At 31.1% G+C, this 18,483-nt stretch overlaps 1 protein-coding gene across 5 annotated transcripts in view; it reads left to right on the forward strand.

The window, feature by feature from the left end:
* Positions 1 to 834: 834 nt before the first annotated feature.
* The window catches only part of LOC139528139 (unconventional myosin-Ic-like), a 49,751-nt gene continuing 32,102 nt past the window's right edge, over positions 835 to 18,483 (forward strand). The window contains exons 1-3 of one of the 5 annotated variants that reach the window (XM_071323982.1): positions 835 to 923; positions 12,432 to 12,581; positions 18,224 to 18,339. In XM_071323982.1, the coding sequence (XP_071180083.1) occupies positions 12,456 to 12,581; positions 18,224 to 18,339 (242 nt within the window). In that variant the 5' untranslated portion in view covers positions 835 to 923; positions 12,432 to 12,455. Of the gene's footprint in view, positions 924 to 1,065; positions 1,225 to 3,487; positions 3,661 to 4,460; positions 4,753 to 10,091; positions 10,221 to 12,431; positions 12,582 to 18,223; positions 18,340 to 18,483 lie in introns of those variants that run through there. The other 4 variants (XM_071323984.1, XM_071323986.1, XM_071323983.1 and 1 more) reach the window with 4 other exon arrangements.

Consider the following 18,483-nt stretch of genomic DNA (forward strand, 5'->3'; position numbering starts at 1 on the left):
AATAAGAGATGTGGAAAAAGAGAAATCCTATCATATCTAAATTAAATAATCAGCTGTAATAATGGCTATGTCATGCAAAAAGACTACTTTAACCTTGGCTACTTTAACATTAATACCTACTTATGAGGGGCAAATTTAGTCAAAAGTATTTTACTTTATAAGGAACCCATGAAATAGTTCAGGGGACTGTAAATCAATTTCAAGTTGCTCCTAATTAAATATTCATGAATGTCCACAATCATTTCAGGACCTCCACAATTCGATTTGAATAAAGCATCATGGACCTCCTTGAATATTTAAAGATATCCTGAAATTGAATTATGGAGATCTTAGAATATATAATAATGGAGCTGAACAAATATTAAGGATATCCTGAAAATATTTCAGGACCTCATAAACCTTGATAAAATTATGTTGACGAATTATTTTTTAGGCCGCAGTTCTTGAATTATTTTTTTAGAATATCATAAAATTGAATTAATAAGAGCCTGAAAAATTTCGAAAGGTCCTCGATGATTTGAAGATTAATCCTAAAATCTATAGTAATTATGTCGGATGTTTAAAACTGAGACTACTATAACATCATATAGTAGTCTCAGTTTAAAAATACAATAATTTTGACTAAATCATCTCTCCTATTTGTAACCTCCCTTAGCCTGTGTTAAGATTAATTAAAGTATTGATACTGCATGATAAATACATTTTTTTTTATACCTATATGTGCCTTCGACCAGAGAAAAAACAAAGCCTAAATTATAATGTACCAGCTGTGACACAGAATTATCTTAATCCGGAATGTATACACATTCTTTCCGTATTGTTTTATGTTCGCGCCAAAATGTCATTCAAAATCACGTGTGATGATTTATTTACAAACTGACTGGCGGGATATTGCAAGTAAACACAGAAGACAGATTAGAAAGGTAAATTTGCCAGTTTCATGCGATGCATAATAATTTTTTTTGTATAGTGTGCAGGTTTTATACTCATGTTCTGTTGAATTCTCTGATTTATCCCATCGAGTATTTAATTCTCACTCCTAGCTTGACCCCCCCTTTTATCTGTATCCTGTAGCTACATGTCATGTATGACAATGCGTGAGTAACAAACGTTTGTGACAATGAAACCTTCATATGAGTAATAACTACAGCTGACATACTTAAGTAATGTTATGTTTAAGGAAACAGCTTAAGTCAGGAAATAAAAAAAGATGTAAAAAATAGGGTAAATGTAAAAATATAACATTTATATCAATTATGAAGTTATTATTTATTAATAGAATAGCAAAACAATAGAATGTAGCAGCTAAATTAACAATGATACAAAATGTTTGTCTGTTTTAATGTGTTTAAAAAAAATATAAAAAAATGAATAGTTTAACTTCCTATGATCCCTGCTAGTCCAAATAATTATGACGTCTAAGTAAGTAAGTAAATTTTATTTAGAGTCGGCATATATATACATAATAACAGACCAAACGTTAGCTCTGGTGAGCTCTTTAACTAACTATCACATACAAAAATCATGCAGTATCATGCAAATACTATCAAATAAAAATGAAAAAAGCATGCAAGTATATATAATGAAAGCAAATATATTAGATCTGTGAGCCTCCAGAGTCAAAGTTCATGTGGCAAGCGCCTCTATGTGTATGAAATGGAGGAGTCAGCAAATCACTTGAAAATCATAAAATAATAACAAACTAAAAGCATAAAAACAATAAATAAAAGCATATAATATAATAGCCTTTCAAGACGTCGTAAATATTTGGACTACATGTATGATCCCTGCATGACATTTTTGTGTTTCATTAACAGTTAATACATGTATAAACGATTTCAGGATTTTGTTCATTTCCGTTACTGCTAACTTTCCACAATTTCATTTCATTCAAAACTTTCTGTTTCAAATTTGGGTTTTCGATTTCTAAGAGTAATCAAGGATTTGTATAGTATAGTCTTAGGCCGAGAAAAAAAAGATCCGTGTTTCCGGTAACCCGACCGACCCTGTTTTTTTAGCCCCGACCCTAACTTTTTTATTGGATCTTCCAAAAAAAAAAAAAAAAAAAAATTATCAACCGACCCTGTTTTTGACACAGGCTTCTGATAGATGACATAATATTTTTTCTCTCTTGCTTCCTCTTGCATAGAAAGCCAGTAAAACATTTTATTAATGTCAAAAGGTATTTCAAATAGGTTAAAATCCAAGAAATTTGCACAGCAGGTGCTTCAAAAACATTGCAAATGGCACACTTCCGGTTTTTGAAACTAATTACGGATCCGGACTTGGAAAAAACATGATAATTTTCCGGATTTCATTTACGATGTAAAAAAAAAAAAAAAAAAAAAAAAAAAAAAAATTCCGACCTACCGACCCTATTTTTCAAAATGATGTTACCGGAAACATATCTTTTCTTTTTAGGCCTTACTATACAAATCCTTGGAGTAATCTAACCTAAATGATGAAGCTGACATATTCTGCTGCTCTATGATTACAACATCATCTACTGGGAACAGGGATGGATTGTGAGAAAGGCATGAAATATTCTGGCAAAGAGTAATACACTTAGTCCAAGTACGCAAATCACTGAACGTCACAAATTTGATTAATTTCTGTGATTAGAAAACCATGGATTTGTTTATGGTCTTGGCTGTTTAGAGAAGGTCATGGAGATAAAAATTTAGCTGTAGTAGGAACTGTGGAAGCTATGTATTTAGGGTGGGTCTCATTTGGGGTCTAAGTGTGACGTGGGATTGCAGATTTTTTGTAAGCGTGACACGTGAAAGTCAAATTATTGTGCAGTGAAAACGGGAAATGAATCTAGCGGGACACGGGAAATTAAAAAAAAATGAGAATTGCTTACATAACAAGACTATGTACTAACTTAAAAAAATGCTTTACATCAGCTTATCCATACAAATTTTCTACTATATTTTTTACAGGGGGGTCCAAAGAGATGGCTCTTATCTCAATGATGTCTAGTTCATGATGAAGTCATTAAAAAGAGAAGAAATTTACATCAATTTAAAAAAAAAAAATTTTTTTATATATATTTTATTACCTATAATCCAGATTCCTTAAAGATGGTGTGACAACTAATGCCTGACTGTATTTGTCCCCCCTGATTGCAATGTTGACTTGTAATAAACAGGATAAAAAAATTAATAACAGTTAACTTGAAGCTGCCAATTTTCGTGATGTTGTTACAAATAGCTTTAAAAAATTGTGAATTCAAGTTGACCCTTGAAAATATCTTTCATGTCCTTTTACATGGTTTACAGCTAATATTGACATCGGAACACCTTAAAATATAAAAACCTCAAAACAAAGCATTATAGTGTTTAACAGTACATAAAGTTACATTATATAAATTCTGTATAAAGTCAGTAGCAAAGCTTTTACATTATCACAAAACATTTTGTTTGTAACATTTTTAAAAGTGAAATCAAACATTTTAATGATAGCCGTAAAGCACTTAATCCTGATAAAACAAACTTGAGCTTCTCATAAAAGTAGGATTAATTGATAAGAGGAAGGAAGTGTTTATTGGTTTATGGGGACTATCAAGGAATTTGTTGTGGTCTCACCCATAATGTCTACCTGCGCAGGTAACAGTCTATGACAGGTTTACCTGGAAATCAGACTGATAGCTGAATTCAGGTTAGCCTTTTATATATGATATTTTTTCTGTTATAGTTAATTTTTTTTCATATTTTCCATTAATTTCAGTTATAAAATAAAAAGGATATATGTGAAGATCTAAATTAAGGCATTGATTTTTAAGTCTAAAACATATTATTAGACTTTCTTATATATCCTTGATAGATTGGTTTTTAAATTTGAATAAAAATGTAAGTTAATCGTACAACAGGATTAATGTATACTATTTTAAAATTGATCGGACATGCCATTTATCACAATACTTTAAAAGCAACAGCAAAATGTTTATGACTTAATTCTTTCTTCACCACCTATATTGAACAATCTCACTGATATAAAAATTACTCATCGTAGTATTATAGTACATGGCATGTTTCATTCATTCTTTATGTCAAGTATGTTGTTATCTTTTAACAATGTTTAAGATGAAATATAATATGATAAAATCGATATTTAAATTTAAGGCTATGATATGCACGTAGATTTGATTTGATCATTTGATATGTTTTGTTTAAAGCAAAAAGATTAAGTAGTTTTAAAAAAAATCAAGATGAAAGGATTATAAAAACACCATGAAGATCATTTGGCTAGCAGTCTTAGGTATAAAGACAAATTTCTTAAATTGTTTTTTGTAATATGCACCATGTGCACAGTGAAAGTGAATTGTATGCAATTACATGATTATTTAAACCTTGGGATCGGCTGTGATTTTACATTTGTTTAAAAAGCTTCTGATTAATTACTGTTCAGGTCAAATGTCAGTATTTTACAAGTTTAAATAGTTATAATGTATTTTCTTTGCTTCCTGGTTTAATATGTGTCTGCATAAACCCTTTAATTTCATACTTCAAAAGAGAATTTAAAGACTTTATATACAAATGTTTAATAGCTATACATCTAGGAAGAGTAGAGTCTTCATTAAAATTATGATTTTAGATCTTTTAATCTTTATAACATTCCTATGAGGAAAAACAGAAACCAGCATCTGCTGCATTGATATCAGCATTGATAGCCCTGTAAACATATCGACATGTAACATATATTTTAGTAAAAGACTTCTGGACATAGATATCTGTAGTCTGCAACAAAAATGTAAGATATATACTTTTTACTGTTCAATTATTTTGTGAGTTTCATCATGTACATACAAATGACTTTATAGTAAGAAGAATTTAATTTTTGTTATCAAATGAAATTTATCAGAAGGAGGAATCATGAGAACGTACAAATACGTAAATAAAAACAGTTGACTTCAAGAATGAGTCACAAAAAATGAATATTTCATACTATGTATTTTCACTTAAAGAACAATAAGAATTTTATTGGTTCATTCACGCCAAGCATTTTTATGCCCCACCTAGGTGCATAATGGCCTGGCATTATGTTTTTCCGTCTGTTTGTTAGTTCCTTCCTCCATCAGTTCATCCTTCCATCCATTCAGGTTAAAGGTTTTGATCAAGGTAGTTTTTGCTGAAGTTAAAGTCCAATCAATTTGAAAGTAAATTCACATGTTTCTTATGATATGATCTTTCTAATTTTAATTCAAAGATAGAGTTTTTACCCGAATTTCATAGTCCACTGAACTTAGAACATGATTGTGAACCAGTGGCGGATCCAGAACTTTTCCTAAAGGGGGAGGGGCCACTGACTGACCTAAGGGGGGGCCTGCTCCAGTCATGCTTCATTGATTCCCTATATAATCAACCAAATTTTTCCCACGAAAAGGGGGGGGGGGGCTAACCCCCCCCCCCCCCCCCCCCCTGCCCCCCCTGGATCCGCCTATGTGAACTTGTTAAGTTAGGATTGTGGGTAAAATTTCAAATTCTTTGACAAATGTGTGATGTCAGCTTAATGTGATATTGTTAGTTGAAATGTATTTGGATGTGATTAACACATTGAACATATGAAACAATTAAGTGCTCTTTTTATGCCTGTCCAAACAAAGGACAGATGATTTTAAAAATTGTTTTTGTCTTTGGAACTCTTCAGATGTGTGAAAAGGTTCCACTATCAACTATAGAATGTTTGTTTCAATAATAATTAAGTGAAAGACAATGTTTTAGGCAAGTTCAAGTCACAGTGTACCCTTTCACTGGCAGATGTAATATAGATCTATAACTGTGACAGAACAAATTCTGCTACACAATAGTCTGTATGCCAATATTACAAGGAATTGAGTCTGTAATTGGAGATCCCCTTTTCAGTTGTCTCCCTTAGGAGGGACATCAATCTTTATTGACAATGGAGAGCTAACTCAAAAAGCAAATTTATCTTTGAGTATTTTGCATATTACCTTTCTCTTTGCTACATTTTTTTGTATCTCTGATGTGTTAAAATATCCCTTTAACATTTATGTACTTATATCATCTTTTAAATCTTAAAAAAATTGAGTAGGAAGTACTTAGAAGATTTATTTAAATCTTAAATTAATCAGACCTGAAAAAGTCAAATTGTACTTTTATTTTTCATTACCTAAAGCATTTTCAAAGTTGTACGCCCCTTAACTAAGTTAACAAATTGATATTTTGTAAAGAAAAACAAAAACATAAATCTTCAAGGTTGTCCTCATAATATGATATTTTATTGAAAAAATACAATTAAAGCTTTTATTTCAACATGTTCAAAGGATATCATAGAAGCTAATAACTATTTTCTACATATAAAGCATCAGCTGGTGAAAATATAAAGATTTAGATTAAATATTGATTTTATATGAAACCTAAAGACTTAATGAGACCATACATAGGTAAAAAGATATCTACATAGAAAATATATCAAATGTTGAGAGTAGATAATTGATTTCATTGAAATCTGTTGGCTGATTATGTCATTACAATCCTTCAATGAAATAATTTGCTTTGACAGTCATGACTGTCCTTTGAAGGAATTGATTTTATATGAAAACTATATATACAAGCAGAAAACTTGAGAAAAATAGTCCTAATTAAAATCTTTTGTACCTATGAGCTGCTATGTTTGTATATCTAGTTACTGAGGTATCTGAAAAATTTCATGAATTTAAATTTGAAAATACAAGGTTAATGTTATCTGGTTAAATAGGTATTCTGGCTGAAGTAAGGTTAATTAAATGAAAGTCATCTATTTATCATTTATGTGCGTCATATTTCAGTCATCACAATAAACTTTTGTAGCACAGGCTCTTTTTGGGAATTTTTTATACTGTCTATTCTATAACAACGTATTGGCCTGTAAAAGAAATGCTTAAAAGGCTCAAAACAAATTTTTACAAGCCTTCTGCTGAGCTTGAAGGTTGCACTTTGTAAATACAGCTGTTTCTCAAAACACGCCTCTTTTGGGGAGTAATTGAATATTCATAGAAAATTCATTTTGTTTACATACTGGTTCCCAGTTATGCTCTCTGTGTTCCATATCGCAGAGACAGAACTTGGGAATGTTACCAGTAAATAAACACGTGCATATTGTTTACATTGAAATCTGTGGTAACCTTTCATTCGAGGTAGGGGTAGTTAAGAAAATTAGTGTAAGTTTAAACTCAGAGAAGTTCAGGGCATATAAACGTTGAAAATATGCCGCACAGCCCTATATTTTGACCTTTGAAAAAAATTGTGGTGCATATGAACTTTCAATTCTAGGATAAGATTTTTTTCAAAACTTCATAGTAAAAGTGGTACAGTTTTAGCCGTAAAAGGAGTTCCTATGGGAAATTGCATTGTCAATATTTACAGAAATGCAACCTGAAGACTGCATGCTGTCCACCTTTTTCTCCAAGAAAAGTAATAAAGTATAGTATCTATATTGAATGGTCTTATGGACGAATTCAGAAATAGTCATATTGGAAATATTACTATAATTTTAGACTTTCTCACTAGTCGTGCTAGTCAAGCCTACTGTTTAGTGGGTGATGAGACCGTCTTAGGTACGTGATTATAACAACAGATAATGAACGTTTGATTTGGTCCATTATATGTAATTTGAGATGCTTTTTTTTAAGAGTCCAATATTTTGGTATGATCAGATGGCATGGTCACAATAAGCTTGAAATCTTTGGTAAATTCAAATATTTCAGCTTCTTTCAAAAGCGTGATTATTATTTCAAGCTTATCAGTTTGATTTCAATTTTCTCCGTTATCTGCAAATGGACACTCAGCCACTTTGATTTAAATTTTCAGTGGCGGATTCAGAACTTTTCATAAGGGGGGCCCGCTGAATGACCTAAAGGGGGCCTGCTCCAGTCATGCTACAGTAATTCCCTATATAATCAACCAAATTATTCCCACAATGGAGGGGAGGGGAGGGGCTAGGCCCCCAGGACCCTTTTTGGATCTGCCTATTATTTTCCATGATTTATGTAAAAAAATGAAGATACTGATTGATCTTATGTTAATAACTTCATAAAACAAGAGAATAATTTGTTTTTGTAAATAATGGTCCACTCATATGTTCTCGCCCATGGTACATTTGTGATGACTTGGCTACAGTAATAAATCTGTCATATTTTAAGGATCAATACTGATAGGCTGAATCACCATCGCAGATTTTTATAACCTATAGATTTAAGTAAGTTTTATCTTACGTACATGTCTTATGGGATGATTCAGAATTTAAATAAAATACATTAAAAGTACATTAAACCTATAATTATTTAAATATGTTAAACAAGTGCAATGGATCTAACTTGCCCAATTGAATTCATTACAAATATTTGTTTTGATATATATTGATGACTAAATTTGGCCAATTGATTGTTGATGCATTTTTATGTTAAAGAATAATACAATTTTAGAGTATACATGTACATTTCATATGTTTTATACTGAGCATTCTTTAAAAAAACTAAAAAAAAAATAAGTCTTGTGAATCTGACCTTTATAACGTTAGGTTTGTTTTATAATTTTTTTTGTAATAATATTTACAAACATGTAGCTCAACAGATTAGCATGATTAGTTAGATCATTGCCCTGGATGTTTATATCACATTATCTCCTTCATTCTTTCTTTTGCATGTCATGTTATATAAGATTTTAGGGATATTAAATCATGAAAATTTAGAGTTGATGAACCATATAATTATTTTGTACTGAGCATAGACTTTAAAAAAACTTTTCAATAAGACCTGTGAATCTGACTTGCATTAATGAAGGACAGAAAGTTACAGGACAAAAAGTCACAGGAAAAAAGTCACAATTCAGTTTTGAGATTATTTTTCTTTGAAGAAAAATTAATACAATTAAAAACCAATTGTTCAGAGAACAATTGAAGGTCTTTCTACCAGTTAATATCTATTTTGATATTAAAATATTAAAAATCAGTCTAAAATGTCAGTTCATATGGCTTTATGATGTATAGATATGAATTTAAAGCAAAGGTCAAAATCTAGAACGTCAAATTAACCTATGACCTTAACCTCAATTTCAAGGTCACAAACTGAGGATCTCAAATCAAAAGACCCTAGGTCTCTAATATGTATGGTTAATAAGTTATATCACTTTACACATAATTTTAGATATGATAGGGGCAAAAACTCCCATTCATTGTCTACACACCCTTTCAACCAAAATTATTAAGTTACGACATTTCGCAACTAACAATTTAGTCAAAATAATTTGTCGATATCTTATACAGTTTCTGGAAATGAGTGGAAACAAAGCCTAATTCAAAAATTAGAATATGACCATGACCTTTGACCTTGACCTAATTTTCATTTTTTTGGACCAAGATCCTAGGTCTCTATCACTTGTGGTGTTCCAGTTTAAAATACATTTCAAAATTTCAAATACAAAAGGGGAAATAACTCTCATATGGAGCGTTCATATTGCTTCGGTTGAAATTGGACAAATCATGCGAAGGATATAACGAGCAATTCTATAAAATAAATTTGTCGTAATCTTTTACGGTTGCGAAGGAGTCGTGGACACAAGGAAAACAGTGTTTGGGGAGATAACTCCTACAAAGAAAAATATTCGGTTACGCAGGGTAAATTTCAAAAGCACATAAACTGTTCGATATCATATACCAAATATCTAAACGACTTATTGCGAAACAAATATTTATCGCAAGAACAAAATTAGGCGGGAAAAAAAAATAATCAGAAGAAAACAGAAAAGTGGAAAGACCTAATTATTTTAACAAAAATATTTTTGTATTTGTTAAGTTTTAAAAAAAAATTAATGATATTTACAAACAATATATCATTGTATATAGACCAGACATAATTGATTTTTATCAATGATCAACAGATTAGTGGGATCATTCACTCAGATCATATAGATCAGGATGTTTATATCACATTATCACATTCCTTCACCCTTTCTTAGCTTTTGTATGTCAAAGTCATTATAAAAAAGGAAATATTATAGATATACAATAAATTACAATGATATGTCATCACTCAGCTGTCTGCAGCCTCTCTCACCTGGCCAGGTATATATACAATACTAAATACCTGTATTGATTACGGCCAGGTGAGAAACACCTACATGTTTTATCAATGACTTCATCATCTTTATATTACATAGTTTGACGGTGATTTATTATTATGTACTAGTTAAAATTTATTTGTTACATGTTTTCTGTTTAAGGTAAGGTTTTGTTAAATTGTTGAATTTTTTAAATAATTTAGGATTGTTATATATAAATATTTGATATTATAACTGTTGATATTTTATTTATTGATTTGTAAATATCTTTAAATGTTAAAATTATATCACCACTGTCTTTTGTTAAACATTATATCCCCTTAATTCCACAGATGAAATGATTGATATAAACATAAGGAACTGTGGTAAAGATTTCTTAAAAAACTTATAATCCACTTGAGTTCAAAGGACATAAATATAAGCAATATAGGTCACTGTAACTCAATTTTTGGAATATTTCAATTTGAGTTGTGTTAGTTTCACTAAAAAGAGTTCTTCCAGAAAAAAGATGTGTTTTAGGGTGAAGCTTGTTTTTTTTTTGTTGCTTTTTGACCTACATGTATAAATACTATTTTGTAAACCCAACTTTTTTCATGAATAATTTTTCATAAAAGTAAAATATTAAATTATTTTAGCATTCACCATTTCTTTATGAATGTTAAAATAATGAAAATATAGCAAAAAATTGCACAGAAATCGTGCATTTATATTGTCCATTGTGGATAAGAAATGCACAAAATGTTGTATTCCTTCAAGTTGATTAATTGATCATGACAGAAAGTGTTATGCAATAAGTATTCGTCACCGTCATTTTTTGCTATATACATTGATATATTTCATTTTTACAAAAAAACAAAAATAGAGTGACAACTTTCTTAAAGGACTTTAATCGACTTTATATGCAGGTACCAGTAGAAGCAGAAGTCTCTAGGTTTGTTTATTTATTTGCTTGTTGTCAATGTTGAGAGAGGTAAATTTTACTTTCTGATGATAATTTAGTATTCATTTATTTTCGTGGGTATCAATTTTCATGGATTGAGGAAAATTTACGTTTTGTGAATATTTGATTAGGTGGTTTGGCCAATCATTGCATCGATCCAAAACCTATAGAAAATTTGTTAATTGTTGAACATTTGAATTTGTGGTTCACTAATGTACCCACGAAAAGGTATACAACGAATAATAATGAATCTATATAGTATACAGAGAATTTCAACAAAATTAAATTCTAAAAGATAACTATACATTTCTGCACATCAAGAAAACACAATAACAACTTAAGACAAGCCTTTACATCAAATAAACAAATATACCTCAGACAATCCTGTGTCTTTCAACACATGGTTTGATGAAATCTGACCATAAATGACCTTAATATAATCTTTTGAAAACACAGTTTATGTGAAATATATTTTTGGAAAAATTTTGTAGACCATGATGAATACATATTATACATGTAGCATTACAAAATTTCCAGGAAAATTAAATTAAACTAATAACGACTTTTTTTTGTGTTTGATTTATTGAGATTTTATAGGACTTAAGTGCAAATACCTGTAGGAAATTAACACCAGTCCGATTCCAGAAAATACTCATTTGATTGATTGATTAATCATTATTTACTAAGCGCTATAAATACAAATCTGTAATTTAGAAAGTAGCTGATGAGAACAATATTAAGTATTATAGAGTACTACATTGTACTAACTTAGAGTACTGTTACAATAGAATAAAGCTGTTAATATGTTTTGATGTTTTATGTACTTTTTTTTTTAAAACTATTATTTATTGTAGGTAAACATGTTCTTTTAACTTAAGGATATTAAATGTATAATTTAAGAGATTGTTCAGGATTTGAATTAATAGTTTGATATCAACATAATAAAGTTATATGCTATTAAATCTAAAAATAAGACATTTCTTCCTAAGCCTATTATTTTTTTCTGTAATAGATTAAAACCAAGTGTTTCAGACTATCAAGGTCATAAATAAACTCATCATAGATACCAGGATTGAAATTTTATATTTACACCAGACGCACATTTTGTCTACAAAAGAGTCATCATGCAGTGACGCTCGAATAAAAAAAAGTTAAAAAGGCCAAATAAAGTATGAAGTTTAAGAACATTGACAAAGTGCTAGCTATGGCTTTGAATATTCATTATGCCCATAAACCAAATGGATACTGAAATGATACAGTGCAGTCTATGCAAAACTGAATTTAGGGTTTGTCTGGACAATAAAGGAATTTTACCTTTTCTAATATATTGTCAACTAAAAAGGTTGTTGAAATTTGTCCATGATCTTGGCAGTTGCTTAGTATGTTCGTTGTTCAGTTTTTATTGTTCTAAAATTAAACTAAATTTTTTGCAGGTTATGAATTTGAAGTAATCAGCTATGGAAAATGAATTGACTAAGCGTGACCATATTGGTGTCCAGGATTTTGTCTTACTTGAGGATTATGAACACCCTGAAGCCTTCGTAGAGAACTTGAAGAAAAGATTTACAGAAAATCTTATTTATGTAAGATTGAAAGTTAGACAGTTAATTTCAAATTTCTTGATATACATACATACAGCATTTACAGCACACATGATAACTCCTTTAAAGTTCATTCATCAATGGTGCTGGTTTTACACAGTGAATGCTGGTTTATGTTGGGGATTTAGTATCATTTACTCTGAAATACCAGGACAATTTTTGTACTCATTTGTGAAAATGTCAAGAGTATTGATAATTGGCACATAAATTAAAGATTTTCTTGACATGCAATCACTTGCAAATACCCTTCTTCTAGTGAATTCACCCTTGTCAAAGTCATGACATTAACGAGGAGACTGGCATTGGTGTGTTTTTTTAGAAAGTGATTAGGCTCTGTGATTTGGGTATCAACAATGGCAAAAGCATTGTGGTGAAGCTCAATTTTAAAGTCAACACTAATGATACATCAATATTTGGTATGCAGTTGCATTGATTTTAAAACTCTAAAATAGTTTTAAAAATGTTCCTTCGGGCCAGGTGAGCTTTTCTCATCACTTGGCGTCCGTTGTCTGTCGTCCGTCTTCGTTGTCGTTAACTTTTTACATTTTGAACTTCTTCTAGAGAACAACTGAATGGATTGAAACCAAACATGGCATGAATGTTCCTTATGAGGTGCTGACCAAGTGTTGTTACTTTGTAGCCGATCCATCATCCAAGATGGCCGCCAGCGGGGGACTTAGTTTAACATAGGACCCTATGGGAAATGCATACAAATGACTTCTTCTAGAGAACCACTGAATGGAATGAAACCAAACATGGCATGAATGTTCCTTATAAGGTGCTGACCAAGTGTTGTTACTTTGTAGCCGATCCATCATCCAAGATGGCCGCCAGTGGGGGACTTAGTTTAACATAGGACCCTATGAGAAATGCATACAAATGACTTCTTCTACAGAACCACTGAATGGAATGAAACCAAACATGGCATAAATGTTCCTTATGAAGTGCTGACCAAGTGTTGTTACTTAGTAGCCGATCCATCATCCAAGATGGCAGCCAGTGGGGGACTTAGTTTAACATAGGACCCTATGGGAAATGCATACAAATGACTTCTTCTAGAGAACCACTGAATGGAATGAAACCAAACATGGCATGAATGTTCCTTATGAGGTGCTGACCAGGTGTTGTTACTTTGTAGATGATCCATCATCCAAGATTACCGCCAGTGGGGGACTTATTTAACATAGGACGCTATGGGAAATTCATACAAATGACTTCTTCTAGAGAACCACTAAATGAAATGAAACCAAACATGACATTAATGTTCCTAATTATGAGGTGCTGACCAAGTGTTGTTACTTTGTAGCTGATCCATCATCCAAGATGGCCGCCAGCGGGAGGACTTAGTTTAACATAGGACCCTATGGGAAATGCATACAAATGACATCTTTTAGAGAACCACTGAATGGAATCAAACCAAAAATAGCATGAATGTTCCTTATGAGATGCTGACCAAGTGTTGTTACTTTGTCTCCGATCCATCATCCAAGATGGATGCCAGCAGGGGGCTTAGTTTAACATAGGACCCTATGGGAAATGCATACAAAAGTCTTTTTTCTAGAGAACCACGGAATTGAATGAAATCAAACATAACATGAATAGTCCTTTCTTTATGAGTTGCTGGCCAAGTGTTGTTACTTTGTAGCCAAATTTTATCTGTTTTTATATGATTTCAAAAACCCAAGTAGAGTCAGGTGAGCGATACAGGCTCTTGAGAGCCTCTAGTTTATATTTTCATTATACTATTGAAATTACATACAGGCAAGGCATATTACTGTGTCAACAGTTAAACTGCTGAATCACCTTTTGTGTACTGTTCCATTGTCATGATGGTCATAAAATGCATTATTATATAACATTTAAGAATATTTTAGTTGGAAAAGAAGAACAATTAAAATATAGTGGATAATTGATAAATTAATAAAAAGATGCATCTAATTTATAGGTGAGAAGATGGGAGGGTTTTGTAGGAATGATTTGTATAAAATAACCTTCAAGTGTCCTTTTATTTCGCTTATCACCTTCTACAAGATATTTAAGTCAAATATATAAAATTTGATACATATACAGATATTTGTAAGTCAATCAGTTTAAGTTACACTATACATCACTATATAAGATAATAGGTTTACATTCATATTACTAAATACACTAAATATATAAACAGCACGACTACTGACAGGAAATTTGTTGTTTACATTGAAGGTGTATATAGTTACTGTTTAGTCAGGATATTTAGAACAAAAGCAGACAGTATTCACTGTGACCTCACAAACGGTGAAACTGCAATTGTGAAAAATTTGTAACTTCCTGACATCCACTTAACAATGCTAAAAGAAAATATATAAAGTTGGTTATTTTTTATAATCCTATGTATAAAATGGCAGCAGTACACATACTCTTACCTATTCTCTGTTATTATAAAACCATTTTTCTTAATTATGATCTTATGCAGATAGAAAGTAAGCTGACATTTGGTTCACTGCATATCTGAATATGGGCTAATTCAGGAAAAGATGTATGTGAGGTTTGACACCTGTAAATCTCTTTATGTGGTTTAAGGAGGTAGACCTAGGTTAAGGGTGCTATAAACAGTTTCGTACTAAAAACTAGGGGTTATTCCCCGACTAAAAATAACCATGGAGGGAAACCCCTGTTTATTTACTTACTTGGTGAAAAAGTATCATGTTTTTGGTATTTGATTGTAAAAATTAGTTAATTAGCTTGCAATTAAAACAGGTTGAATGATTGAAATAATTTTAAAAATTATATTAAATATACATGTTTCAAGGGGAGACAACACTGTAAACAGTCTGCTTTTTTAGCAGTGAAAATTGAAAACTTATTTGCAGCCACTGTAGCTCTTTTCGGAGCAGGAAACCGTACCCTGAAACAAGATTTTTTTGAAAGGCCAGGTAAAAACCTACAAAATTCATACAGTTTTGATTATGAAAAATGTGCATGGATCATGTCTTCATGGGTGTGCACATGACCTGATTTCAAGTTTTTTATGTTAAAATTATACCTTTTTTCCCCCATGTTCATTGGATGAAATTTTTATAATATATTAAAAGTACACATTATTTTTATTTCATTATAAACTAGAGAACATTCTGATTCTAGTGATATCTAGTTTTATACAAGTATCTTTATTTATCAGTCCACCAGTAAGGGTCACATATGCATGGTCCCTCAAAACATGACGTCATAGAAAAAAACTGTTGATTGCACCCTTAAAGGGACAAACATATAATATAATGATGTTTTAGCAAAGAAATGTGTTAGCAAATGGAGTAAAATTATTTTGAAAAATATTATATGACATGTATACATTAATTTAAAAGCATCAGTTTGGTACATTTAATGCAAATATTACAGATTTGTACATAGCAACCAGAAATAAGAAAACCAGACTCTGTGCGAATATTGAAGTTTTTCGTCTTTTTGCGACGTCATGATATTTTTATTCAATCTCTCATATATTTGAAACTAAAAGTTGCACATGAAAAGTGTAGATTTTTTCTACTTTGACCTGTACTACTGATCAGAGTAACATACATTTTTATTCATTATATTGTATATTTGGTACTTTTTATAGTCAAAAAGGTACAAGTGCCATTCCTAAGAAAAACACCATTTCAATATTTTTCTCAACTCAGCCTTATCTTAGTTCATATAATACTAGGTACAAAATATGCTTTAAGTACCTTTATTCATGCTTATTTCATAGTTTTTATTCTATTTATTCAAAAGAAACCCTGTTTTATGATTTATTTTCTTTGTAAAACTGATGAAAATGTGATACAGGAATTGTTTGCAATTTGCCAGTTAAACTGTTTGCCACTGGCCAAAATGCCATTACTACGCGACATAAAAAAAGAGCTGTAGTTTCACTATTCGTGGTCACAATCCTTAAAGGAAGACATCATTTTAATCGGTATAGTGTACAGATTCAGAAAAGCTGAGAAATTTTAATTTGTCGCATACAAAGTTTTGCCTTAAGGGTGCTATAAACAGTTTCGTACTAAAAACTAGGGGTTATTCCCCGACTAAAAATAACCATGGAGGGAAACCCCTGTTTATTTACTTACTTGGTGAAAAAGTATCATGTTTTTGGTATTTGATTGTAAAAATTAGTTAATTAGCTTGCAATTAAAACAGGTTGAATGATTGAAATAATTTTAAAAATTATATTAAATATACATGTTTCAAGGGGAGACAACACTGTAAACAGTCTGCTTTTTTAGCAGTGAAAATTGAAAACTTATTTGCAGCCACTGTAGCTCTTTTCGGAGCAGGAAACCGTACCCTGAAACAAGATTTTTTTGAAAGGCCAGGTAAAAACCTACAAAATTCATACAGTTTTGATTATGAAAAATGTGCATGGATCATGTCTTCATGGGTGTGCACATGACCTGATTTCAAGTTTTTTATGTTAAAATTATACCTTTTTTCCCCCATGTTCATTGGATGAAATTTTTATAATATATTAAAAGTACACATTATTTTTATTTCATTATAAACTAGAGAACATTCTGATTCTAGTGATATCTAGTTTTATACAAGTATCTTTATTTATCAGTCCACCAGTAAGGGTCACATATGCATGGTCCCTCAAAACATGACGTCATAGAAAAAAACTGTTGATTGCACCCTAAGGGAAATAACTCTTAAAATCATCAGTACGTTTGTGTCAGCCATTTTCATAAATATGTTCTAAGCTTCTTGGATACATAGATTATTTCCAATCTGTTTCAGGTAAATGCTTAAAATTCATTGACGAAACTTGACTTTTACAAACGCATAACTGATTTAAAGAGTTATCTCTCTGAACCAAGGTCTACCCCCTTAAATAGGGAGAAGCAAATACAGTTCAGCTTCAAACATACATGTCAACCTCTGACAATGGGAAATCATGTCATGACATGACATGACATGTCAAAAAGCGTGTGAAAACGCGTGACATAGATGCGGACTTGTTAATATGAATGTGGTAATGTTCATAATTTCATACAAATTTGTGAATATAAAAAAACAATATATATTCTACTGTGAATTTTTTTTGTATTAAACAGTGGTCTGTTACAATGTATGTTGCTTTTAAAGCACCACCACTAGGCACATATTCAAATCAACTGCCAGTTTCAAGTTTAGTTACATTTATTTGATAACAGCACACAATACAAATGTAACATAGTCAAGTTCTGATCAGAATTCAGTGTCAATTTCTTTATAATTGAAAAGGCTCTCCCACAGTAGGAATTGATATTTGACTGAATTAGCTTCATCAAGATTTGAAAGAATGTCATAATGTTGGGTTTTTTTTGGCAATGTATAATGTCATCTATTTTCTCTGCCATTGCTCCCATTGCTATTGCCTGATTAAAACTGGGTAGTTCATCAGAATCAAAGGAAAATAAAAATATTGGTATACATGTATTAATAAGTGTTGACTTCTCTAATTGATTCCTGTATATCCCTTTTACATTTTGCCCTGAAATAGCATTTTGAAAATTTAAATTCATGCTTGATGACAATGATGTTTCTACCTGTGCACTGTTCAGTCTGTGCATTATTGATTTTACAGACAAGATTTTTACTCTTTAAATTCCATTCTATTTCAGACTTACATTGGACCAGTCCTGGTATCAGTTAACCCATACCATCAGTTAGACATATACAACGATGAAATTATACAGACATATAGAAATGTCAACTTCTATGAGTTACCACCACATATGTAAGTTTATTAAGAGTACTACCAGTCCTGGTTTCAGTTAACCCATACCATCAGTTAGACATATACAACGATGAAATTATACAGACATATAGAAATGTCAACTTCTATCAGTTACCACCACATATGTAAGTTTACTAAGAGTAC

This window comes from Mytilus edulis, chromosome 6 (genome assembly GCF_963676685.1).
Source record: "Mytilus edulis chromosome 6, xbMytEdul2.2, whole genome shotgun sequence".
In the NCBI taxonomy this organism is placed as follows: Eukaryota; Metazoa; Mollusca; class Bivalvia; order Mytilida; family Mytilidae; genus Mytilus; species Mytilus edulis.